Here is a 26,036-nt window from a genome sequence, read left to right on the forward strand (position 1 = left end):
ACTCATAGAGAAACTAACTTCTAGGTCTGTGAGCCAGTTTATATACCATTTGAAACATGTTTCATACTGCATCTTACTGATTTTTAACTAGGATATTCTGAGTTACTAAGCCACTACACCTAACACAGGCAGTACACCATAGTGATACCAAAGTTGGTTTAAATTTGGATAGATCCTGTAATAAAAGTAGCTACAATAGAGAACAACAGAGAATTAACAAACTAGTAAATTAGTGTTTCATTAAATGTTTTCTAAAGAGCTACCAGTGGCAAGGTTACCGAAATTGAACTGACTAGTTACCTCTGGAACACAAGAGTAACAGTACATGTATCACAGCAGGGCAGTGGTCCTTGTGATTTAATATTAATGTATTCTACATAAAGACAACTTCCTGTAAGTCATCCTAGTACCCGGATCAGGTGATGTGGAAGAGCAGCACACTGTTAGAATGCTTCCTTCTTTCACATATTTCCCTACTAGTTCTAGAGAATATGATGGAGGATTGAGAATACAAAGCTATTGCTAGTCAGGAGGAAGAAGTTTTGGGAGAGCTGTGCATTTTGCATTCAGTAAAGCATCTTCATCTACTCTCATCTACAAAAAATAAGTATCATCAGCCACCAGAATGCAACTGGGAAAAAAAAAAAAAGATATCTGATCCATTACAAACATCATTTTTAGGAAGACAATGGAAGCTGACAAAAATTTACATTTTAAAATCATTGCTGCATGTAGTTCCACAATTATTTTATTTACACAGTTCTCCTAAGACTAACTACTCTTAATACCTGCTTCATCCTTCCCTTTATTTTGTATTATTTACACTGCAACTATCTGTTTCGGAGCAATTCTGTTATTCATTCATAGCACCAAGAAAGTCAACACGACAAAATTTATCAGAAGTACAAAATAGTTAATCCAATTTTCCTGCATTTTATTGATTACCAGTACCTACAACTGGTTGACATAAAAATTAGGATACTCTACATTTTTGATTAATACTGGTAATTCACATATATTTAGATTTTTACTGTATTTCCATAACAATGTAAATATTGGAAGAAAAGATTAGGCTAATAAAAGTAGATTGAAACACCAGAAACCTGTGTTTCTAACAATTTCATTTATATAGAATTCACTACATCTGATTACCAGATGCTACTGGTAATATGTCAGTAGCCTACTAGTTCATTAAAACGAAAACACTACCTTGAACTTTAAGGGTGCTCCTTGAAACAATGTTTTTATTGTTTCTGGGAAATCATGGCTTATAACATATATATCTATGACTCAAGAAGAAATACCTCAGTATCAGAAGAATACACAGCACAGGGTAAGTTTTAAAATTTTTTTAAAGGACCACTATAAAGCCAAAATAATGTAAAACAAAATAATGAGCATTTGATAAGAATTAAGAATGTTTTATTCAAAGTGTACTTGAACTCTTTCAAAATATAACAGTCATATGACTATGACATGAAAAAAACACGAAAAGGCGTCATATAAAACCATGAAAAACTCAAGACTAAGGTCAGTGCAAGCAATGCAGCTTGCAGGAGAGAAAAAAAATAATCAAGAATGTTACAGTTTGGACATCAAGAACAAACCAGCAGTTCTGGGAGCACTTCCTCTCTCTAAGTCTTTACACAGCATCCTTTACTATTTGGCTGAACACAGTTTATTTTCTGCAAAGGACAAATTAGCCCCAAATAAGGGTGTTGTTCCTACGTCACAGAATTCCTTGCAGTTACCAAGTTGGGGCAAAACAAAGATATGAATTATCATGAATGTCAACTCCACAGCTATACTTATTTCAATATATATTATCAAAACCCTAAACAATCTTCAGACACAAATACTTCCCACTGTTAAAACTAATGTAATTTCTACACAAGTGTGATACAATTCTATTGAAGATATTCCTGGACCATGCTGAAATTTGATACGCATATTAAACCCATATAAAGGTTATTTCTATAAATACTTATTCAATAATATTCGAAAAGAAATATAAGCACTAATGACCTCAATGCCAACGTATCTGGATGGCTAGAAAATACTAACCTTTCATCATCCATTTCTAAGCTGGATTCACTTTCTGACAGTTGCCTGCAGAGTGCTTCCCTACGTTCCATTTCCCTCTGTAATTTTCTTTGAAGTCTCAAGTTTTCTTCTCTCATATGTCGCTCCTCTTCTAAATATTGTGCCATCTTCTCTGAATCTGAAATTCAGAATTTTGTTAAAATTTGATTAAAATTCAATTTCACAGAGAAGCAAATATGTTATGCCAAATTTTACTTCAGTACTTCAAGAATGAGTGTGTACAAAATGTTCAGGGTGGATCACTCAAAATTCTCATCTCTCATTCATTAGTTCAAAGCCTAATTCAGAACAGTAGCTACTAAAATAAGTTACGGCTGACAGCAATTTTGGAAATAAAAGGTAAAAAGCAAAAAAAGGTTTAAGCATTTAAGTAAATAAATTTGAAAAGAAAGAAAAAGTAATGAAGAAAATAAAATCAAAACCATAAAGAAGAAACACAATGAATCCTGCTCCATTAAATAATGATATTTCATATTTACATGGATTTTATTTGCAACACACAGAAGAAATTATTTTAAAGGTATATTTCCATTTCAAAGGAAGAAGCACAAACATTCTGAAACCCCAAACACTCAAACTTGTATTCAAATGCTACCTTAGATGTATTTTATGGCATTCTTGCAATTACACATTTTATCATAGAGACTGGCCAGCAAAACAGGTACTGATACCAAAAGCCAACAAGTGGTTTACTCTTCATCAAAGGGCAATTTGAGTTTGTAATTCTTAGCAAGTTGAGCGAACATCACTTAAATGGTCTGGTATTACAAGCTATTTAAAGTGATAATATCAAACTACAGAAAACTACAAAGCATTTTGCCAGATTATTTAAATGAAATGGGACACATGATGAAGACTTATGACACACAATACATTTTGCAAGGTTTTACAATGTTTGATCAAGTTTACAGTTAATTTCTTGATATTAAAAAAAATATTATGGTTCATCACGCTTTGTGATCACTTTGTTATGCAGCACCTTTCAATCAAAAGAATATTCCTGTTTTAGAAGACTGTTCCCAAACCATCAATGATACATTATTTATGTCACTTCTGTGGAAATACCACCTCTAAATGTAACAGTATCTCTGATTTACAACGGCTGCTATACCAAAACAGTTCCTAGACTAGAAGTAAGTGCTTCAGGAATACCAAATGTAATACTAATACCAGAATTCAGCACACAGATTTTATTAAATATTTATGAATAATACTAGAGGTTCTCTAACGACCACGTATTGCAAACAACAAACTGAAAACTACATTTGAGTTCCATCTTCTGCTTCCAGGCTAGCACACCCACCATTTTTATCAGTACTGCTATTCAGATTGCAGCTCTCTTTAAAGTGTTCACAAAGGGAAAGAGTACTTTTAAACCCAGATCTTCTTTTCAATGAGAATTTGACTTTAAATGCTTTTAAATGTTTAGTCTAAATCCCCAAAACTCAAAACCAAACCATGGAAAAATAACAAAAAATACCTGAAATGAACTTAATTAGGCTAGACTTGTACAAAGAGTACTTTAAATCTAAGGCCTTGCCCTCGTTCTGAAGTTCAGTACGTGAAGGCTGCAGCGCAGAACTGGCAAGAACAAAGAGCAGCAGTCCTTATCTTGTTTTAACTGACACAAATTATTAATACCCCACACTTGCGCACAAGGCCTCTGCGAAAGAGCACCCTCCCATCCCCTCCCATCATTCTGTCTTGGAGGAAGGCCGCTGCCTCTGGCAAGCTATTTCTCTAAACAGGGCTTGAAACATTCGTTAGCCTGTCAAGACCAGCACGCTACAGGGGAAGAATATTGCCTGTTTCCCACTTGCCCAAATTTTTCTGTCTGTATGGTTAGGTATCTACTTACCTGTCGATTGAAATATAATGCAACTGACCAGGAACTAGGCAGAACTGATGATATATGGACAGAAGTTTCAGATGTAGCATGAGGGAATGAAGGATTGGCACTGTGAAGACCACAGGAAGGCACAAGCAACCTTCCTGCCAGCTGAGGCCATGTGCTCAGAGCCACAGCCTCTGCTCTTGAAAGGCAGGGCAAAAAGCAGGCTTTCTGCTTCTGGGCAAGGGACCACGATACTCGTCACAACAGGAACACAAGGATTTCTACCCAACTATTTATTCTGTCCACCTTCAAATCAATCTTACATAGGTAAGAACAAAATAAGATTACTTGTTCTGCTATGTTATGAAATTAAATAGCTGCCTGAAAAATTAGGCTAACACAGCTACCAAAAATTATTTAAAAGGATTTGGAATCATTAACAAGTGAAATTCTAACATAAACTGAACTTTATTTTGCTAGCTGAGAATTCTTTTGAGTAGTTCTTAATTTATAACAAGACTCTTACAAAGTAGGCCATAAATACGTTTTGAAAAATCTGTATGTTGAAATACTTCTATGTCTCAGAAGAAAAAAAAAGAAACATTTTTTCTGGCCCAAAATATTCAAGAAACATTTGTTGATTCGTCCAATTATCCTTCTAGTAAAGCTAAAAAAACCCAAACTGCAGTATAAATGCATCACTAAGAAATAATTCTGCAATTATGAATATGTTTTAACCCAAACCTGCCCTATTTTTTTTTTCACTTCTACCTAAAATTCAAAATCATGAAAGTATATATAAAAAAGTTACATTACGCAAACTTAAAAAGATTTAAAACAAGTTGTTTACTCACGCTGTAACTGTGCAGCCCTCAGTTGTTTCTTTAACCTCTCCACTTCATTCTTTAAAAATCTGATATGTCTCATCATATTTTCTGGAGAATCTATCTCCATTGATATGTCTCTGGGTGATGGTGGAGCAGATACTGGCTGGTCTAATTTCTCCTGCAAAATTCTGTATGAAAAAGAGTTTAAACTTTACCTTCAATTCAAATGACAACGAAAACCCCTTATCTCCCCCAGAAAGCTACTGCAAGGATTCTGACAGGTATACAGAACTTATTTTAACTTACGGTTTTGGAGAGAGAATTTTGGAAGGACTTACAATGCCTTTTTTTTTTTAACTCAAAATAAAAAAAGGTAAAATTTGTTGTCCAAGTACAGGTGAATTTTCTAAAATATTCAGACATCGACACCCCCAAATACTTCTGCCTATAGTTCAGGAAAAACAAATTCTGGACTACATATAGTTACCTCAGTTTTATACTCAAACACTACTTATTCCATAAAATCATTTCTAAGCAAATTCATTTAATCTCTTATGAGTTTTTACACTTATGTTCTCGGAGGAAGAACATATATTTCAACATGAAAAGATGAGTAAAGTATGTCTATGGTGAAACACAAGCTTTTCTGCATTTCACTATTACCAGAAGAGAAGACTTCACAGACATTTTCTGTAGCATAGTCAAATAGTCTCAAAAAATAGTCCTTTTGTTTTTTTAAATCTCCAAACAAACAGGTATTCCATATAGTCAAGGTTTCAAATACCACAAATAACTGCAAACTCAGGAGTAATGAATTTCTCTTATAATTAAATAAGCATATGGTAGATATTAAGTGTTCTAAATGATGATTTTTGCAGTTAACAGTGAAATACCATGTTCCGTTCTCTGGGCCATGAATATAAAGCTGAGCCCAAGCCAGAAGCTTTAAGAAGAGTCTATCAGCAGCTAAAAAAATTCAGCTAATTCCTCCAAGCTTTCCCAGGTCATTTCTTGTACAACTTAGTTTCATCTACTTTAAGCAATCAAGGATCTGGCATCACATAAACAAGGAGCTTTGCAACTTCTTTAACTTCCAGGTTTTCATAGATTAAACTCTTATGGGACAGAGATTAACATGTTAATCCAGAACATTATGTATGAAATGATAGCTCTCCCACAGTGACAAGACAAACCGTTTTTCTGCTTCAAGCTTATCCATCCTCTTCCAGAGACGATTCACTAGCGCTTCTTGTTCTTGTTCCAAAGTATTTTCAAGGTCGATCTTCTCACGTCTTAGCTGGAGAGGAAAATCAATCAATAAAAATGATGGAAATACATTTTTTGCAAGGAACTGTCATTAGGAGAGTCCATTACTATAATAACACCCTTTTACATGATGCTCTATGACAGCAAGAAGTTGAAGAAGAGACAAAAACGAGTCACAACACACTAGTCACAGACACTGTGAAAAATCAAGAGATTCAGGAGTTGCACAGTTGTCATCTCCTTAACAGAAATTTTTGCTCACAGAACTTGTTGTCTCTGGCAATTAAGGAGGAGCTTGAAACCTGGACACGCTGTCACTGATGACAGGACAAGCCTATTCAAAGACAAGCCTATTCTATGCATCTCTGAAGTTCCAACTGAGTTTACAGTCCATCACATCAACATTTATTCTTTTGAAAAATTTTAGACTTTTTCAGTGGAAGAATCAGTTAAGCAAGCCAGAAGCGGAAGAGAAGCCATGTTTGCCTTGTGTTAGATAAAGGAGTGACATAACAAAAACAGTGAAGAAAAAATTACATGAAGTGTCTTAAGTGTTACTGTATCAACCCTTACTGGCAGAAACAAATGAATTTCCACTTTAGCAAAGACTTTATAGAAATAAATGCTTAATCACATTATTTCTATTCACTTACTGTGTGAACAAACATTTTTGATTCTCCTATAAGCTAATGAAAGCCGATATAATGTAGAAACACACCTGAAGAAATTGATCACTAGTATTGTTGTGCCTGAAGGCTGACAGACATGCTCTGATGAAACACCAAAGAAAAGATCTGAAACTCCACATTTCCAGAAATATGAAAACACATTAGAAACAAGTATCTTTCTTTCCTGATCTTGAGCGTTGTCCCAGTTCCTCCCAGTGTCAGGACATTAAAGCTTTGAGGATTAAGACCTTGAACTGAACCTACAGGACAAGCAACTGCAGCATCCTGACCAGAGCAGTAAATTCAGAGAATAGGTGCATTTATTTTGTATTTGGTAGTTTCAGGTGTACTTTGCAATTTAGTCTACTCTAGTCATTTGTTAGGAACATGATACAATTCTGAACTTAAATAAACAGGATGGGATTATACCTCAAGACCAAACGAGCAACTCTGTCAATACTAGTGTTATCTACATGGGTTCACAGTTACATTTCAATCAAACATCATTTAATTTTTACCATCACAACAGGGAAACGAGGAAGTATTACTTGCTTTTTTGGACCTTAATCTTCCCTTCAAAGAAAGAGAAAAATCCCTTTAAAACTCCCTAACCATCCAATTGTGTTTTTTCTCTCTCTCTCTTTCATGCATATACTGACTTTAACTTCAAATGCAGCTAAAATATCCATTGTCTCTGTACTTCTGGATTGCCGCTTCTTCAGTCTCCTTGCCAACTTACTAAAAAGCACAACTGTTCTCTCCTAAACTGGAGATCTTCCAAATCAATGAAAGTGGAATATGATCTCTGCCTGAGGCTGCTATCCCCAGTTTCACTTCTCTGTTTTTCATCTGCCCCTCCCCCTTTGTAGCTTTAATTCTTTGCTGATCTCCAAGAATATCTTTTCAGAAGAAACAGCAAAGCCAACATGACCACTAAAGGCAAATCATGTCTGACAAATTTGGTGGCCTTCTACAAAGGGGTTACAGTTCTTGGTGCATAAGCCTGTTTGTGTGCTTGGGATTGCCTTGACCTGGGCGTGGGACCTTGCACTTGGCCTGGCTGAACTGCATGAAGTTTGCCTGGGCCCACCTCTCAAGCCTATCCAGGTCCCTCCTGGATGCCATCCCTTCCCTCCAATGTGTCAACTGCACGACACAGTGTGGTGTCATCAGCAAACTTGTTGAGAGTGCACTCAATCCCAATGTCAACAAGGCCAAGTGCAAGGTACTGCCCTAAGATCCAACTTAATTTTTTATTTAGAAGTAACATTCTGCGCAACCATCACTACTACAATTGGGCTACCTACCAATCACCTGTGGCACAAGCAGCTCAGATGAGAGAAAGCAACAGGAGAAAGGACACAAAGCATAGAGAATTCGTGTTCCATATCTTAAAAATAATAGTTTAGTGAACATATGTCACTGATTACAGTGACAGATCTAGTAATGCAGCCCCAGATTATGTTCAAAGCATTGCCACAGTACTCCTTCCAAGCTCTGTTGAAAAGGTCTCCCAAAGGTTATGTTGAAGCGTTGTGGCAATCTCTCTTCCTTAATTCCCTACGTGTACAATAAAGACAACATTGCTCTGCTCACAACTTTTGATTGCTTCTTCCTAGGTACAGCACATGCCACAAAGATTGTTGATTCAGCTGGTTAATTAGCACAATAAACTTTTTTTTTTAACATTTGTGTAAGAGAAAAAAGCATGGTGAAGTTTGAAGTAACTTGAGATTTACTTTATCTTACTGTAAGAATTAACAAAGGTAAACATTGCACTACATACAAATACGCATGGAATTCTGACAGCTAAATTTAACACCTTCATGGACAAAGTAAGTTTTCAAGGTCAGATATTTGAGAGAAAGACCTTTGAGCATATGTGCTTTTTGAACTAGTTATCACTGATATTCTAATGTAGCAACAAGTTTCAAATATTATGATTTCACAAGTCTGTCTGCTCAGAACAATGATATGAAAATAAATTAAGATTTCAGCTGTGGCTCGTGCTAGCATTTCCCAGACTCAGCCAGCTTATTATGCAGGCTTACTTTGCATTTTGATTGAGTGGCCGCTACCACCACCTTGTGGCTAAGAGCGGTATTTCCATCTCAGGTTAACTTTCATTCTGGTTAAGGATTTGCTGGCAGCTATGTCTTCCTACCTTTCTATTTTTCAATTTGTTCCCCAGATCCCTCCATAAATAACGCTAGCATAAGAATCAAGAGAACCCATTTCATCCTTAAGATAGCCATTAATTAATTTATCCACAATGTTAACAGAAACAGGAGAGTCATACAAAACTGGCAGAAATTCAGATTACCAGGAACAAAAAATTCCTATATCTGATGAAAAGAGAAAAAAAATTCACAGAAGTAATGTACTATATTTACAACACCCAAATTTTTGGACATCCACAAGCCAGAAAAACTTAAGTTCTTTAACAAGCCTATATGTTTCATCAGTTTGCCTTTTAAGTCAATAGGAACTCCTACTAACATCACTGAGATGCTTTGATGCACATGCCTAAAATTAGACATAAGAGCAGTCCCAATGTTAAGAGCGGTGGTAACATGACCAAAACAAGTGGTGTTTTATCTCTGCAATCTTTGTAACTGTCTAGGGAGAAAAGGAGTTGGATGTGGTTGAATCTCAAATCGTTTTAAATACACACAGACCTGACACCTCACAGTTCTGAGTCTTGTGCTATCAAGCTGCCACAAAAAGGGTGTCCTGGAGCACAACTGGACCACATATATATTGTTTACTGTTGTGCTTAACTGCTCTCAGAAGTGACAGTCTTTCCCACTAGCAGCACGTGGCTGATGAACAGCAACAAGAAGCATTGCTCACAAAGAAGTTCTGTTTGCAAAACTCACAGCTGTCCAGCAGACATGAAGGCCTATAGTAAAGCTAATAAAAGTTATAAAGGCCATGGAAAAAAAATAAATCAAAGTTTCTCATAATACACTATGTTAATGATGTATTGCTTTGAAAGTCAAACTGGCTTATCTATATTCTTGATATTGCCCAGTTTCTTACATACTTAAAAAATTAAGTTAAATCTAATACAAAATAAGTTTGTTTTTTTTTTTTCAGAATTTCTTGTTTTACAGTCATATCATTCTGAAAGTAAAAGTGTTACCTGCTCCAGGGTGAGCTGCTTCGATATTGTATCATTTTCCAGTTTTTTAATCTTCTTCATTAGTTTGTTCACTTGAAATTCCTGTTCCTGCTCTAAATGCTGCTCCAGTTCAGCCTTCTCATGCTGCAGCTAGAAATTTAAAAGACACAGAAGTATTTTAAACACACAAATAAAAGCATGAAACATTACACACCTTTTATACTTTTATTTACACTTTTATTCTTACTGCACGCTAAATTCTCTACTGGGCACAACCCACCCAACAGCCCTGCAAAAAGCAACATTTTAAACTGTGTTCCATTTGCAAACCAGATGGAAGTAAAATACATTTCCAAATATTTAATAAAGTCAAATCAAAATAGATACATTATATATAGCATATAAAATAATTACAGACATTTCAGAAGTCAGAAATCTATCATAAAGCTCACAAAAGCATTAATTTTAATCTAAATGCATCATCTCAAGAGCACCCAAAGCATAAAATGATGGTCTTAGCACTTCCTTCTCCCAGGCAGCTGAAAGATTAAAATTGTGACTGAAGTTATATTACTGAAATTGATGTGCAACAAGATAGTAAAAAAAAAAAAAAAAAATCTAATTTCTATTCCTATGCTATCAGGAATAAAAAGGTTTTGATGACATAAAAACACTGGTTATTTCAAACTAATTTTCCTAAAACTAAAATTTTCCTACCACTTAAGGGAAATTTTTTTTCCAGTTAGTATTTCCAATGAAAAACATCAGTACTCTCAAAGCTCTCAAGCAGATGGAAACAACCCCCCCCCACACACGCACATTTTAATATAAATCATGGCTTGGAGTAGAGTCACTTTTAACATTAAAGTCAAAATCGCTACGGAATTGCTCTGAGACAGGGATCCAAGTCTTCCTGTGGATAAAAGAGTGCGACTGACACCAAACACATGAATTTGACTTAGGGAAAAGCAAATGTCACCAAAAGACAATGGTGTAATTACACCGTGCTCTGGCCATCCACTGAAAATGACAGGCACTTTTTTCCACCTGTTTATTTTCTACTCTGGTTCTTCTGGCTATCACATAACAATACATAAGATCATAGTGTTAAAACATGTGAGGAAAATTTGAGGAAATAGAGACACACCTCACAGTCATGGACACAAGTCCAGATTGCTGGATATTCACAATGAAGAAATATACACAGTGAAGAAATAAACAAGCTAAAATTGCTAATTCATTAATTTGGTTCCTTTTGCTGCTACTTAGAGACAAAATGGTCTGTGAAATGCAGCCTGGCAGAGAGTTCAGAGCAGAAGGGCTTGTGTGAAGAGAGCATGAGGCAGGCAATAACTGCTTGGCAATACACACATAGGAGAAGTTTGCCATTTAACTGTGTTTTCAGGGCTTATTGAGATTTTATTTTTCACAAATTAAAATAAACAACAGTATAGTAATTAAAAACTAAATCAGATTTATTCCTCTCACTTAGTAAATTACAGCATATCTTCTAAAACCCCTGATGCTCATGGAAATTCCCATGCACTTGAGGAAGCCACCTAGACTCCTACATGCTAATCACTGAGACTCATGGCAGCTCTAGACCAAATGGTTAGGAAATTTTGTTAAAACTGTCTAGTTGGAAATAAAGCCATTTCATTTCTTCTCAGGGTTGCTAAGTGAGATTTTCATAAGAAGAAAAATTTATATTCGCACTTTTAAATCAAAATACTATTTGTGTTGTTCGATAATCAAAAATACGAAGTTTCTTACTTCAGTACCGGAGTTAAGGTTGGTTGCAAAAAAACATGTTTAATACGAAAAGGGACGTTATTTATTCTTACAACTCTGTAAGCCCCTCTCCTGTCCTTCCCCACCCCTATGGAGCAGCTCCAGTTTAAGACTGAAGACAGCCAAAGAGCTCAAGGAGCAGACAGCACACAGATTACCACCTAGCTCAAGGCACATCAACCTTCATTTTGCTCCATTGAAAAAGCTAGATGCCTTTTTTCACCTAACTAAAAACTAAGAACAAAGCCAGTTGCTGTAATCAGCTTCTATTGAGTTAGCAAATTAAACTGTGCAAAAAGGCACATAGCCAGAACCTCTTACTCAGCCTAAAGCCAGATGCTGCTAACAGAGAGCGTGTGGCTGGGGACTGCTGGCGGCTGCAGCCAGCCCAGGGAGTCAGGCAGACCATACACTTGTACAAAAGCACCTCAAACCAACTTGACAACAAACACTGTTTCTTGCTCTTGTGTGCTTCATGCAGATACAACGACTGTATTATTTAAAGCAAATTGAGCTGCAACAGCCCCACCTTGCTTGTCAAATCATTCCTTTTAAAGCTTGCTGGAATTTCCATCACAGGGGAACTGATGAGGCTTACTCGTTAGATCTGTAACTGCTGTGTAGGATCTACCAGACCCTACCCAGGGAGCGTGAACATACCGCAGCCAAAGGACCCTTCCAGCTGATCAGAAAGCCAGGAGAGATTTTATCACAGGAATATCTTCCATTCTGATTTTAACATAAATACAGCAGATATCAAAGTGACTGGGAATAAAAAGAAACCCGCAAACTTTTTCTCCACAAGTGCTAAAAGGGATTACAAAATGAAAGCCCTCTCAGACATCCTGATGAACATACTTTATTGTGCTACTCCCCTTCATCCTTTCAGCTTCATTATTCAAAGTGGGAGAAAAACACTAATAACACACCCCAAAATACATATTAATGGTGTCTGTCACTGACAATTGGGTAAAATAGTTTTGCCCTTTTATTGTCTTTGATCACAGCAACAAACTAAACCAAACAAAAACCAGTTAATGCTGAAACCCTAACGCTGAAAAACAGAATTGCTAACAATGAGAAATTATCCATTGGTAAAACACTGGTGGATAGTGTTTATTTTACTTAGTAAAGTGAGAGAGTATTTTCAAACTAGTTTTAATTATATGCAATTATAGCAGCAACTGTTTACAGATACACCTAAGACTGACAGCTAAAGAGAAAGAAAAAATGTATTAGAACATGTCACCTTGATGATGATGTCTTATAGACCTTGAATTGCATATGAAAACTGTAGGAGAAATGCTGGGGGAATTTTCAGCTACATGAGATCGGAGATGGGTTTGGTGCAAGAAAGACTACAAATATTTTGAAGTGAGAACAGTGCTATCAAATATACAAAGCTCAGCAGCAGAAAGAGTGTGTCAGTTCAGGTAAGGCCTATATAACTCCAGTAATATCCTTCTCTCTCTGCAAGATAAGATTCCTGATACAATGTAGGATCGCACTGACCTTACCTCCTTACTCCACTGGCTTATTCTGGGACAGCAGAAAGTGCTTCTATGAAATAATGGAGCTAATTGATGAAGTTCCGCCTTAAAAAACCAACCCTCATTTATCCCCCAAACTATGACCTTGCACCTGGTACTGAACAGTCTATTTTTAGTCCTCCGGCCCTCGAAAGTTGTCCAAATTCCTTCTTTGGTGCATCCTGAAAGTCCTATTTATTAACAAATTTGTATCAGCAGTTTGCCTCCTCTTTATGTCCAGATGTTCATCAATTAAAAGATAGATGAGCTGACTCTGTTTATTCCCCACAATCATATTTGCATCCTTGAGCTGACGCATAGATTTTGGAGAGCAGGAAGTGTAATAGCTTATGTTTACAGACTTATAATTTTTGAAAGAATTGTCAAGAATCAGATTTGCATGAGAAACAGTTCTGTATAGCCTCCCAATTACTTAATCTGCCTGACTACACATTATGCTATTATCTTAGTATGTCGTAACATTTTACTTTCAAGGACAGATACTTGGACCAATTTGCACTTCCAAAAATATAAGGGTATTAAAAATAAATCTGCATTTGATTTTGAAAAGGACTGTTGCACAATTTAAAGAATAACTGACTTTTAAAGTTCAAACAATATTAAAAAATAATTACTCTTTTGAGCAGCCTTGTTTCACAAAAGCAGCCTTGTTTCACAAATTTTTACTACTTTAAATTTCAAAACAATAACTCAACAACTCCATCTCCACAGCTGCAAGAACAGATCCTGCATCAAAACACATCTAATGATACTCTGCAAAATATTACTACTGTTCTATAATGACTAGGGATCGAGGACTCTATAAAAACATTGTTCCAAACTTTCCAGACACTCAGGCAGACAAAAACATAATTAGAGTAAGTACATTGGAAAATATAGTGAATGTATAAAAAGCTTGTAAAAACTTCACCAAGAATGTGTATGTTATGTGTATCTGTGTATAAACACAGTAAAATGTTTTAAAATTAATTTCTTACAATACTGAAAACTCTAATGTAATTCTGGTTTAGAATAGTAATGCACATCATGCTGAACTAGGAAATTCTTGTTAGGCTGTTAGCGAGAAGCGCTGCAGCTCGTGCTCTGGCAGACAGCTTTCACATTTAAAACGTTTTAACATTCTGGAAGCTCATTCCAGATGCCACTCTGAATGCGATGCATAAGCCCCTGTAACTGTGACAAACAAAGGTTTGACAAAGCAAAAAGCACACAAGCACTATGAAAAAAGTCCCTCTGCTAGCTGGCTTTCAACTGAATAATATGGTAGTAATTTTGACACAGCCACAGACTAGTAAATACCTGAAAAATTAAGAGTGTACAAATCACACGCATTTTACCAGAAGTACACTGCTCCCTCTGTTCCAAAAAGCAAAGTCTTAGACAAAACAGATTCATATGCATTTTTTTTCCTTTTAGTCATCCAAAAAGCAGGAAGCCATTTGATGCACAATGTCTGACAGCATGAATTTTGAAAGTCTAGTTCTAGGTCAGACCAATGTTGCCACCAAACACAGAGATTAAGGGTTTAACCCCAAATAGCAGAGAACAGTGGAGCAACCAATTACTGACCACACTTCCACACCGGAGACTACTGTACTTCTGGTTAAGTCATCATCCAGAGTCTGCACCTAATTTAGCTAGAATTCTCTCCACAGCAAAGATACCAAAAATGCAAGTGGGCATTTATCAATTCATTATTAGCCTTATAGCTGTCTCATCAGCCTTGCATCCTCTAATAAAGATGGAACTTATACATTCTAGTATGTGATGTTAAGTATTGGCACTTACAAATCTCAGGAAATTAAAAAAAGTAAATTGTAATTACTTTAACTTTCTGTGTCTGAAAAGTGTTAGTCAGGAATTTAGCACCACACCTGTGTAACGGGAAGACTATCCTAAACTAGAAAACATATTTTAATAAATACTAGGTTGACCACGTGATGTGTGCTAATAATGCCCTCTTTTCCACAAAACGAGTATATCTGTAATATGAGGAGTTTCTCTTCTCAGAATTTTTTATCTGGCAGTCTACATGGGTATAACTCCCAGGATTCATAATGGAAGAATCCCAATTTCCAAACAACAGGTATGCTCTCAGAAAGCAAAAACCAATGTCAATGTTATTTGCAGATCTTTCTTACTCCAGAAAATTGCCTGCAACTCACCAATACTCTAATATCAACTTACTAAATCTATGATTAGAGATAGAAAATTATTTTCCTTTTGCCATTCCCTCCCTCCACCCTCTAGTTTCCCATCCTTTTCTCCTTCTTTTCCCTCCCCTTCAGCAGCAGGGGGAAAGGGGCTGCACGGTCCTAACTGCTGGCTGGGGTTAAACCACAACAACAGACACAGTGATTTAGTTGCTGCAGAACTTGTGCAAGACAAATTTTTCTACAAGGTGAACTCGTTATATGAGTTCAAAACCCTTCAGCCAAATCAAGTGTAATTTATGCTTTTACTTTTAATGTTTACCTTTACTTTGGTCTACACAATGTATAGTGCAGTCCAGGTAACCTGGTTCTGTAGCTGATTTCTACAAACCTCTGTCGATTAAACAGCACTGCTCGACATACCATTTCTCCATTCACTGAAAGAGACTTCAGTGAAAAGCTTTTTCTATAGTGATATTTACATCTTCAGTTAGAAAAGAACACTCGGTGCTCCTACTTTACTGCCATCTGCTTATTTTTCATTAAAATGTATGACTTTGAAAGCAAACACACATCTTATTCAGAAACATTCTCTGTTCTCAAGAATAGCAAGGGGAAACAGCAGATCGAGAGTGTTTTATCTTGATACTTAACTTACCATGTGATAATAGGCATCAAATAGAAGAAGTCATGGAAGTCCCAGTTTTCAATAACAAAAGTGTCAGATGGGATTTCAGCAACCTGGCCTAGTGGGAGGTGTCCCTGCCCATGGCAGGGGGGTTGGAACTAGATGATCTTTAAGGTCCTTTCCAACCCAAACCATTTCATGATTACAGCTAATCACACATGAACTAACAACGTGCGCTAACAGCCCCAAAAGCTAACTGCATCCTGGGCTGCATCAAAAGCAGCGCGGCCAGCAGGTCAAGGGAGGTGATTCTGCCCCTGTACTTTGTTCTTGTGAGATCCCCACCTCCAGAACCGCATCCAGCTCTGGGGCCTTCAGCACAGGAAAGACATGGACCTGTTGGAGCAGGTCCAGAGGAGGGCCACAAAGACAAAGGGCTGGAGCACCTCTCCCACGAAGACAGGCTGAGAGAGTTGGGGTTGTTCATTCTGGAGAAGAGAAGGCTCCTGGCAGACCTTAAAGCAGCCTTCCAGTACTTAAAAGGGCCTATAAGAAAGATGGGGAGGGACTCTTTATCAGGGAGAGTAGCAATAGAATGAGGGGTAATGGTTTTAAACAGAAAGAGCATAGATTTAGTCTACATATAAGGAAGAAATTTTTTACAATGAGGGTAGTGAAACATTGGAACACATTGCCCAGAGAGGTGGTAGATGCCCCATCCCTGGAAACATTCAAGGTGAGGTTGGACGGGGCTCTGAACAACCTGATCTAGTTAAAGGTGTCCCTGCTTGTCACAGGGGAAGTTGGACCAGATGACCTTTAAAAGGTCCCTTCCAACTGAAACTATTCTATGATTCTATGATTGTAATGTTCTTTCCAAACAGTTTGTTTCTTAACTGCAGGGCTAAACACGCCTTAAGTCTCCACCTGCAGAACATAAGAAATGCTTAGAACATACAAACTAGGTTCTTTAAAACTTACCAGTTTTTCAAAATTTCAAAAATTAGCAACTTGGGTAATGAAAGAAAGTTTCTCTGCCATAAATTGTCCCAGCATCTTTTTTTTTTTTTTACTTTTAGCACCCGACTGATGTGTTTTAATCCAAAAGAAGCAATTGTAAACTTGCAGATGAAGTCTCCTTCAAACATTGCTGCATATTCTTGTATATAAAGCTAATATTTCAGGACTCCTGTTACATATGAAATACTCCAGAAAAAAAGTGTCTGTTTCACTAACATTTTAAATTAATCGATAACTCTCTTCTGTAAGACAGTTAACATTTACTTTAAGCTACATCCATTTCTTTGCACCCCTATCCAAACTTTCAGGTTCTGAAGTGACTATGACTTTGTAGATCCAAACTTTAAAGCAACATATTAAAAACCACTTACTCACTCCAGTACTTGTACTTTGCTTTTATCAAGTGTCAAATGTATAACAGCTCGCAAACTTTAAAGCAACATATTAAAAACTACTTACTCCAGTACTTGTACTTCGCTTTTATCAAGTGTCAAATGTATAACAGCTACAACCTGACCACATCCCTGTGATTGCAGTCACACTAACAAAAAAGTTCACCCACCAGCTGGTCCTGAGGCTCCTAGAAGAAACATCAGTAAAGGCACCAATTACCTGCATCAGTTTTCTTGAGAGCTCATTAGTGAGAAATTCCTCTTCTTTTTCATAGTTTACTGCAAGTGTTTCTTTTTCTTTCTGCAGAGCTTGAATCTTCTTAAATAGAGTATTACTGATGAATTCCTCTTCCTGTTCTGCCCTTGCTTGCTGTGAAGTAAAGACATAGTTTTAAGAAAAAAGGGAGCACGTTTCCACATTAAAAGCTGCAATTATTCCATTCCCCTTTAAATGCCCCCCACCTCCTTTTTTCAATCTTGTTCATCATCCTTGAGAACAGCAGGCTAGATCTAAGTGCTGTTACCATCCCCTTTTCTAACATTATAGCACCTTCCTTTTTTGTTCCCTATCTTTCAACTTAGGAAACTACATTGGTGCTTTAAAATGGTCTCCCCAAACCAAATGCACGAACTCCCCAGCCTTTTAAACTTTATAAAAGCATTACTGATTCACAGATTCACTTTTACATACTCTATTCCTAAAAACAAACTCCTCTCTAAATATTCTCCATTACAAGCTGAAGCAACAACTCTGGGACTGCAGTATTCAGCACCATGTCTTCTTTCCAGATCCCTCAGACTGCAGCCCTGCTTTCTCGGAGTCAAATAATGCATTTATTCTTTCACACAGGAAGTCTGCTCTAAAAGGCCACAAAAGGTATTTTATGTGGGCAAATGAAAGATCACAGGTACAAACTGGTAGAGCCAAGTCTTAATTCCACAGTCCAATCAAAGCCCAGAACAACAGAATGACAGAAAAACTGAATTCCTGGAGCCACCACCTTTAACAAATGAGACAATGTAGTGCTTTCTAGGAAAGCTTCTGTAGTGCTTCTGCAATAAAATCCATACCACTTGAACAGCAGATTTGTGATTTGTCCCGATTCTAATAAAATGGTACAAGCATATAGCTTACAGTATGCAAAGATTCAGTAAGTTTTATTTCAGTAAAATTTGATAGAGGAAAATTTAAGAACTGAAACAGAAGCATAACTAGAGTTTTACTGAAAACTTAGCTTCCATAATCTTCTGCCCAAAAAGTAACCAAAATAACCACGCATATTGCACACTGGAAAATGCTCAAAAGCCTTCATTATGTCAGTAATCTTTTAACCGGAATGATATATTCCCTAGCAGTCCATGAGACAATTACTTACACAGAGACACCTTTCATGCCTACAAGAAAAGTTACGTGAACATAAATGTCTTTGAATCCAGTGTCATGACATCTAAAGCGGTGGTTTGAAAACTTCTCAGCTGAGTCCTCCTTCCATCAAGTCCTTCTCTTCAGACCTTTATTTCTGCATTCTTGCGTCTTTTCCCATCCCTATTGCTTTTCTTTTTTTTTGCCCCTTCCTACTGTCTATCTGCCATCACTCCCTTCTCCCCGTCACCAGCAGAGCTGGCACAAACCCAACCTGAAAAAAAAAAAAAAAATTAAAAGAAAAGAAACGTCTGGCACAGTTTATTAGCTGAGGAGTTTAGGTCCTGCACAGCATCTCCTCTCTGATGTTTGTGCATCTCAATGGCAGAGAAACACTAATCCAGCACATTCAGCGCTGGGATTATGACTTCTCATATCAAGCCATCGTAGAGTTGTCCAAGAGCTCTGAAGAAATGCTAACTCATCAGCTCATATCTCAGAGGATTAAAATTGAAGGAATCCAACTGATCTTGATAACATCATCTATCACTTTCTAAATGTGGCTTTACTTAGAGCTACTAACAATCTTACGTCTTCACAGGCATTTCGGAACAGAGTAAACAAGTCAAATTGCAAGGGTTCATTGTCCTCAAATCGTTAAAATTCATGCATGCTGTTCCAAAATCAACTCCTCTGTTGCCTTCACCACACAGGATTTCTACTGTTGTCTGATTTTCAGTGGTTCAGACAATAAAAGACAGCAAAACAGACCAAGCTTACCTAAAATTAAATTAGAAGAAAAGAATCAGCGTGTTTCTACTTTGATTTCTGTTCATCTCTACCTTGCACAGCTTTGTTCTGCTCATGATTTGCACCAATCAAAAGCTCTAAAAATCACATTATTACAGCCCCGAGCCTGCAGGTAGCCAGATCCTGGTGTTACATTAATGATGGGTGCTTAGGCCAACATGAACACAAGCTGCCAAGATCCCAGCCCACTCGTAGCCAAAGAGCAATGCCCCTCCTTTGTGCTTGCACGGGCGCTCATGCGGCCAGGCAGCAGGCCAGCACAGGCAGAAGGAAACACCCAAAAACTAATCCTTTCCCTTCCTCCTCCCATTTTTCTTTCCTGGATCCACTTCCTAAACTGGAATACCACAGAGGCAGAGTGCTGGCACGCGGAAACAAAGGATGAACAGCCACGATTTAGACCTGTTTAAACTGCTCTGCAACAACCTCCTCTGCCTACACCATGCAGGACACCAGCTTGCATTCCACTGGCTCAAAGGAAAAGCTGAGCATGATTATATCTGCCTCCATTACACAAATAATCTATTTCTCAACAGAACAAACATCAGGAACCCTATAAACCTAAGTATGAACTGTAAGTTCCAGATATCTACACATCATATGTAATACAATGAATGTCCATTTACATTACCCAAGGGTCAACAATTTCAACACAAACTTGGTACAAAAAACACATGATGCATTACTACATCTTGTCTAAATCCAAATAATTTCATTCTGAAACTTTCCCTTCATCTTGTTGCTCATTACTTGGAGATAGTCCAATTATCTTAAGTAACAAAATCATTCATGTTTACCTTAATATTGCCTAAAATCTTGACATCTATTACTCAGTCCATAATCAAACAAGTTGCAAAACAGTCATTAGAAAAAAATGAGTTTTTAATACTATTTCCTACACAGACTCCATCACTGCAATATTTTCCTGGATGTGAATACATTGTGTTTCCATACGGATAATCTGCCTTTTTATTAAGTATCTGCATTTGAAAAGAGGCTCTGATATGATCAGCAAAAGAAGAGACACAGAGCACGGAAATCAGAGACAGTAGGTCTTCTATGAGCATACAGAGTTCTTGGCTTTTTTCTATTATCCATATCACATTCAACATCCAAAAACACTAACTGCAATTCACTCTGTTCTGTGTACTATATTACAAAATAAATTGCTGAGGCACTGAGTGATATAAAATGATAACACCTGATCAGCCAATCTCGGGAAACCTGAAACAAGCAATCTACTTCCACCAGATTTTCTGCATAACCAGCCACAGTCACATCCACTTGGCTCCTGTGTCTCAAAACTCCACGTACAGCTAACTCCGAGCGTTTCATGGACACATTCACTAAGGAAAATCTGTAGTTATTGTGGTCAAGACTATAACGGCAAAGATTTTACTACTTTGCAAGAAATCAAGAACGAAGGGGAGGGAAAAAAGTATGTCATGCACATAAAACACACAAAATCTTGTATTTTCTAGGAAGAAAAATCCTATTATTTCTATTGCAGTAGCATGTGAAATCCTGATCACTAGTACAGCTGATGTGTGAAGTGTTGTGAAAACCTGTCCCTGTGAACTTACAATCCAATAAGCTAATTTTAATAGGAATTAAGAAATTTATTTCTCCTAAACTTTATATAGTAACTGAGTATCATATTAGGAAATTAATCTCATTAGAAGTTATTTTTCCACGTGCTGCATATACTGGCACTGTAAAAATTCAGTGTTAAAATATTTTCCTGCTCTCAGTTCTTCTTCCTGTAGATACACCTTTGGCAGAGCAAGTTGACGCTGCTGGACTCCCTCTGCCCTCCTGCTTCTAGTACGTGCAGCACCTTCTGCTTATGCTGCGATGCTCTCTTTCTGTGTCACTGGACCATACCCCAACCACACTGCTCTAGTGGCACTATTTTATGAAGCAGCAAAATCCAGCATTTCTAATGAAGCACCAGCTTGAACACAGTCAATATTTTTTTTTAAATAATCATAATAATAAAATAAAAGAAGTCACAGCTCTCTACACTGCCTTCTCCCCCTGGTTAGTTCCTCTAAAAGCTTCACAAACCTTCCTGATACTGCCCAGTAAGTAAGCAGGCTCAACAATCACAATTAATACCTACACCTTGGTCAGTATCAGCACATTATCAGTGATCTGACATGATCTAGTCCTTGCATTTTAGTTTCAGCTCTCACTTCAGGCACATTTTCAGTAAAAGTGCTTCACAATCTGCTCCAGTCACCCACACTTGACCACCCAAAAACCAGATGCCAAGTGTGCCTGGCTTGCACACGTGCAAAAAATGCTACCTGTCTCCAGTAACATCCAGAGTAGAGGTGATACTAGATTTCAGGGGACCTTGTTGGAAACAGCTTAACAAGCACTGCTTTGACCTAATCCACTCCTGAAGGTCCCTCATCTTTAAAGGCAAGAGCCACCATGACCTCTTTCCCACTCATCCATCTTTTTACAGTGCAAGTTCTGTTGATAGGACCCTGTGGACAACACAAGCCTGCAGATGGAGCTGGAGAGCAGTTCAATCTGGTCGCTGCACATGGGAAACTCAATCTTTGCTACTGAATATAGACTGAAAGGTTGGGGCAGCTTCAGGAAGAGATGATCTCAGTTGCTGCGCATGTTACACTGAACTAAAGCTGTCACTTCAGAAAATAGCCTTTCCAAAAGTCCTACTAAAAAACTTGATGAGGTAAAAAGGGTGTGAAGCGCAGAAGGTTACAATGGCATGATTTTAGAATATGCAGTTCTTGCATAAAATAAAATCTAAGTTTCCCAGTTCTCCTAAAGTACACACTCCTCCTCTGGCGGTACCAACCCAAGTCACTGTTCTGGCCATACTTCCTGGCACCAGTTTCAAACAGTACGGAAAACTGCTGGCCTACAAATGCAATCAATATTCCAGTGAGCTGATAGCGTTCCTTTACAGGAGGAACTTCTACGCCGCAGCTCTCCCAGGCTGGAGCTATTTTTTCCTCCCAGCCATCCAGCCGCACCTGAAAGGAGCACTCTGCCTGCAATGTGCCTTTCCGACAGTGAAAAACACAAACCATCACAAGAGCAGAAGTCAACAGCAACTCAGAGACCCAGGGCTCCCAGTACTGCCCCTGCCCAGCAGCACACCTCTATCTCTGAGGGCTGAAGGAGAGGAAGTCCCACCGCAGCCCCAGTATGACGTGGGCGCAGCTTTCCCCCCAAGTAAAGGTACTTTTTTTCAGCTGGGTGGCCTGTCTGCAGAGAAAAGAGAGTGAACACTCTTGTGGTTATAGCGGTGAGCTGGAATTCAAGTTCTGGGTCTAATTTGTAGTGTGATTTCCTGTTTAATCTACGGCAATCCCCAGGGTCACTTCTTCAGTACTGACATAAAAGTACTTTTTCATTTTTTTCTTTTTCTTTTTTTCCTTTTCCCTTCTTTAAGATGCGTTTTCAGGAGTGACAGAGTTACACAAACAGCACAATTGCACCTTTTTATCTTTGGGTATCCAGTATTTCCCAGAAGCCCCACACTTTTCAAAACAAACAGACAAGTATTAATACCTTGGTATGTTTCCTTCAGAACCCCAAGCTGTTGGGCTTTTTGGTTTTTTTTTTTTCAAACCCAAATCTAGTCGATAAGGAGGAAAGGGGCTTTTTTTGTTGTTTTTATTTTGTTTTGTTTAAAAAAACCCCCACAATTTACAGGCTTACCAGATGTTATCTCCAAAACACAGTAACAGAGAAAAAAAAATAAAAATCGGTATTGAACCTCAGCCTGATAGATTCAATTACTCTAAAAATTACCTATTGTGTAACATTAAAGCCACATGCAGAACTGCCTCAAAACACAATTCCTATTATATTTCAGCTATTCAGTAGATGAGTTCTGCTGCAAGAGGAAAAAAAAATATCTGTTTTTTATTACAATAATAAAGGAATATCTGTATTATAAGCAATTGCTTAAAGTATTAAAATACAGTTCCTTTTAATCTCCATTTATAGTAGGAAATTCTCTCTCACTTTCATGCACCCACCCCCCTCCTTTTTAAAAGGTCAATTAGGTTTTGGCTGGACATGTCAAAATGCTTCTGTCTCAACACTCCTACTGCTAACCCCAGTCACAGCAAGTTTTTCACTCGATGCCTGCCAAGTGATCCAGCACATTGCCATATGAATCTGCAATGGCCACCGAGTGACTAAAGAAATGAGCTAAGTCAAATGACATAAGACATACATTTTTCTCCCAAGTCAGTTTTAACCATGATCAGATGCTTTCAGCTCAACATCACCCCTGCAGCCTTACGAGGCCTCCTCTCAAAAATTCAGTAACCTTCAAGACATGGGTGCATACACCTTGTGGTTTGGCAAGTCACACAAGGAATGGCACTTTAAAAGAGTGCTCAGAATTGACCAGCTGCTGAGACACAAAAGTTCAGGAGTATTCGTACATGCTAAATAATCTCTTAGCATCAGCAATGAAGTAAATTGTTTGATGGTATGCAATTCCATTCCACTTCAGATTTGTAAACACTTAAAATAGCTTCTCTCTCTGCATTTTGATATTGACCTGCAAGAGTCTTGCACAACTGAAACACACAAGTGGCAAACATGAAATAAGCAAGTTACAAAAACAGGCTAATTTCACAAACATAAATATTTATAAAATTAATGCATTTGGTTCACTACAGACAAAGTATAACAAGCTATATGAAGTTTGTAATTAGTACAATCAACTCCTGAATTTACTTAAATAATTTAAATGCCTTCAAAACAGATTAAAAATATTGAGAGTGTACTCTCTTCAAGAGTTTTTATTGCATCAAAATGCCGACATTAAATAGTTAATACACATGCAGCATGTGAAAAAGCAGCATTTTCTGTGACAAAGAAAACGTCTAGAAAAATGTATCAAACCTCAAGTAACTTTTACTTAAGGGTTTAACCATGACCACATGCTGCTGAGCAAGCCTTAATGTGATTAAGGACTGCATGGCAATAAAGCACCACAAAGGAAAGGTAGCAAGGTTGTACAGGCAAACATTAAACATTTCCTATTTCCAGCACTCGACGTTACAACCTTAACAATCTGACTATTCATTAGACACATGCTTTATAGCACTTATTTTTCAGTCATTTAAACATCATCATGTAGAACAAGCTCCCAGACGGTTATCAGGGCTGGAGGCTCTGCTTCCAGTACACGAGAGCTGTAACCTGAGCCAACAGAAGCTACAGGCCAAGGCAGGAATGACCTAGCAGGAAAATTAAATCTAGCCCACAGACCTTTCCAAAAGGCTCTATTTCATGAGCCCGTTTCTCCATCTCATCACTGCACATGGACACAGAGTACACGTTTCCTGCACTAGTTGCATTTTCAGCAGCGGTAGATTTCTGACGCAGGTGTGAAATGCGCATAGAGCCGACAAGCAACAAGCCCAGCTCCCCTAGGTCCTCAAGTTCACCGCATACAAGCAAAATATTTCTTCAAAGTACAGGTTAAATGTTCCTCAGAGGAACCGTAATGACTGCACATGCAAACAGGGCCAGGAGGGCAGTAAGAACAGGGCCATATTGCACCGCTCCCTTCTCAGCCCAGCACAAAGGTTAGGCAACGCCGCTCCAGCAGAAGACAACCTGCGCTTTGGTGGGGTCTTCCCCATTCCTCTGTTTGTACCCCACTGGATCCACAGCGACAAAGACAGCCAGTATGGAAAATAAAACTACACTCTCATATCAAACACTCAACCAAAATTTGAAATACCTCTGTATTAATCCTTTACTGATGACTACTTGAAAGCAAAAACGCTTTACTCTTTTGACTGCCAGTGATACTGCCGCTTTACTGGTGATTTTTTTGTACTGTAAATAGCTTGCTAGTTAATCAATAAGTGTAAAACAAATAGAATATAGAAGCACATGGAACAGGTTTTGCTTTTGTTCAGCCTCAATATAAAAGCTGCTGAAAAGTGTTGTAAGGATGCACACACACACATAACTAGATTTGCAGGCTTAAGTTTAGTGTACCTTAATTTTTGAAGACACAGGTTTCTGGACGTGAAAGACAGAAAAGAGGAGATCAAAATGCTTATAACTACTGTTGTAGCATATCCTGTTTCATTGTTGGCTTTTTCAGATTTTTTGCTTTGTTGTTTGTTTTTTTTTTAAATTTATTTTCTATACCCTGCACGATCATTATAATTACCATCCTTTTAAAATGTGTTGGGTTTGTTTCACTTGCATCTAAAATACACAAGATTAACATAATTAGGTTGTGTTGCTACTTAGAAACCAATAATCAACAACAGCTAAAATCTCAGCAACACTACCACTCAGTACTAGAATGTACAAGAAACTTAGTACTGCAGCAAATCAGTCCAAATTATTCTGTAATATCAGACATACAACGCATAAACACTTCTTAAGCTAACATTTCAAATATTTTCTTTGCCTGTTTTCTGCCCAGTGATAAATCACCATTTATCTTTGACATATTCACACACTATCTAGTATACTTTG

The 26,036-nt window shown here is 37.6% G+C and overlaps 1 protein-coding gene across 1 annotated transcript in view; it reads right to left on the reverse strand.

The window, feature by feature from the left end:
• CCDC6 (coiled-coil domain containing 6) overlaps positions 1-17,727 on the reverse strand; it is a 30,846-nt gene extending 13,119 nt beyond the window's left edge. Inside the window, exons 1-5 of the mRNA XM_014940514.1 lie at positions 17,577-17,727; positions 9,844-9,972; positions 5,958-6,061; positions 4,792-4,952; positions 2,065-2,221 (exon numbers count right to left, since the gene is read on the reverse strand). Coding sequence (XP_014796000.1) covers positions 2,065-2,221; positions 4,792-4,952; positions 5,958-6,061; positions 9,844-9,972; positions 17,577-17,582 — 557 coding nt within the window. The 5' untranslated portion in view covers positions 17,583-17,727. The remainder of the gene's footprint in view (positions 1-2,064; positions 2,222-4,791; positions 4,953-5,957; positions 6,062-9,843; positions 9,973-17,576) is intronic.
• Between the last annotated feature and the right edge of the window lie 8,309 nt (positions 17,728-26,036).

Source organism: Calidris pugnax, unplaced genomic scaffold, assembly GCF_001431845.1.
Source record: "Calidris pugnax isolate Ruff unplaced genomic scaffold, ASM143184v1 scaffold39, whole genome shotgun sequence".
NCBI classification, from domain to species: Eukaryota; Metazoa; Chordata; class Aves; order Charadriiformes; family Scolopacidae; genus Calidris; species Calidris pugnax.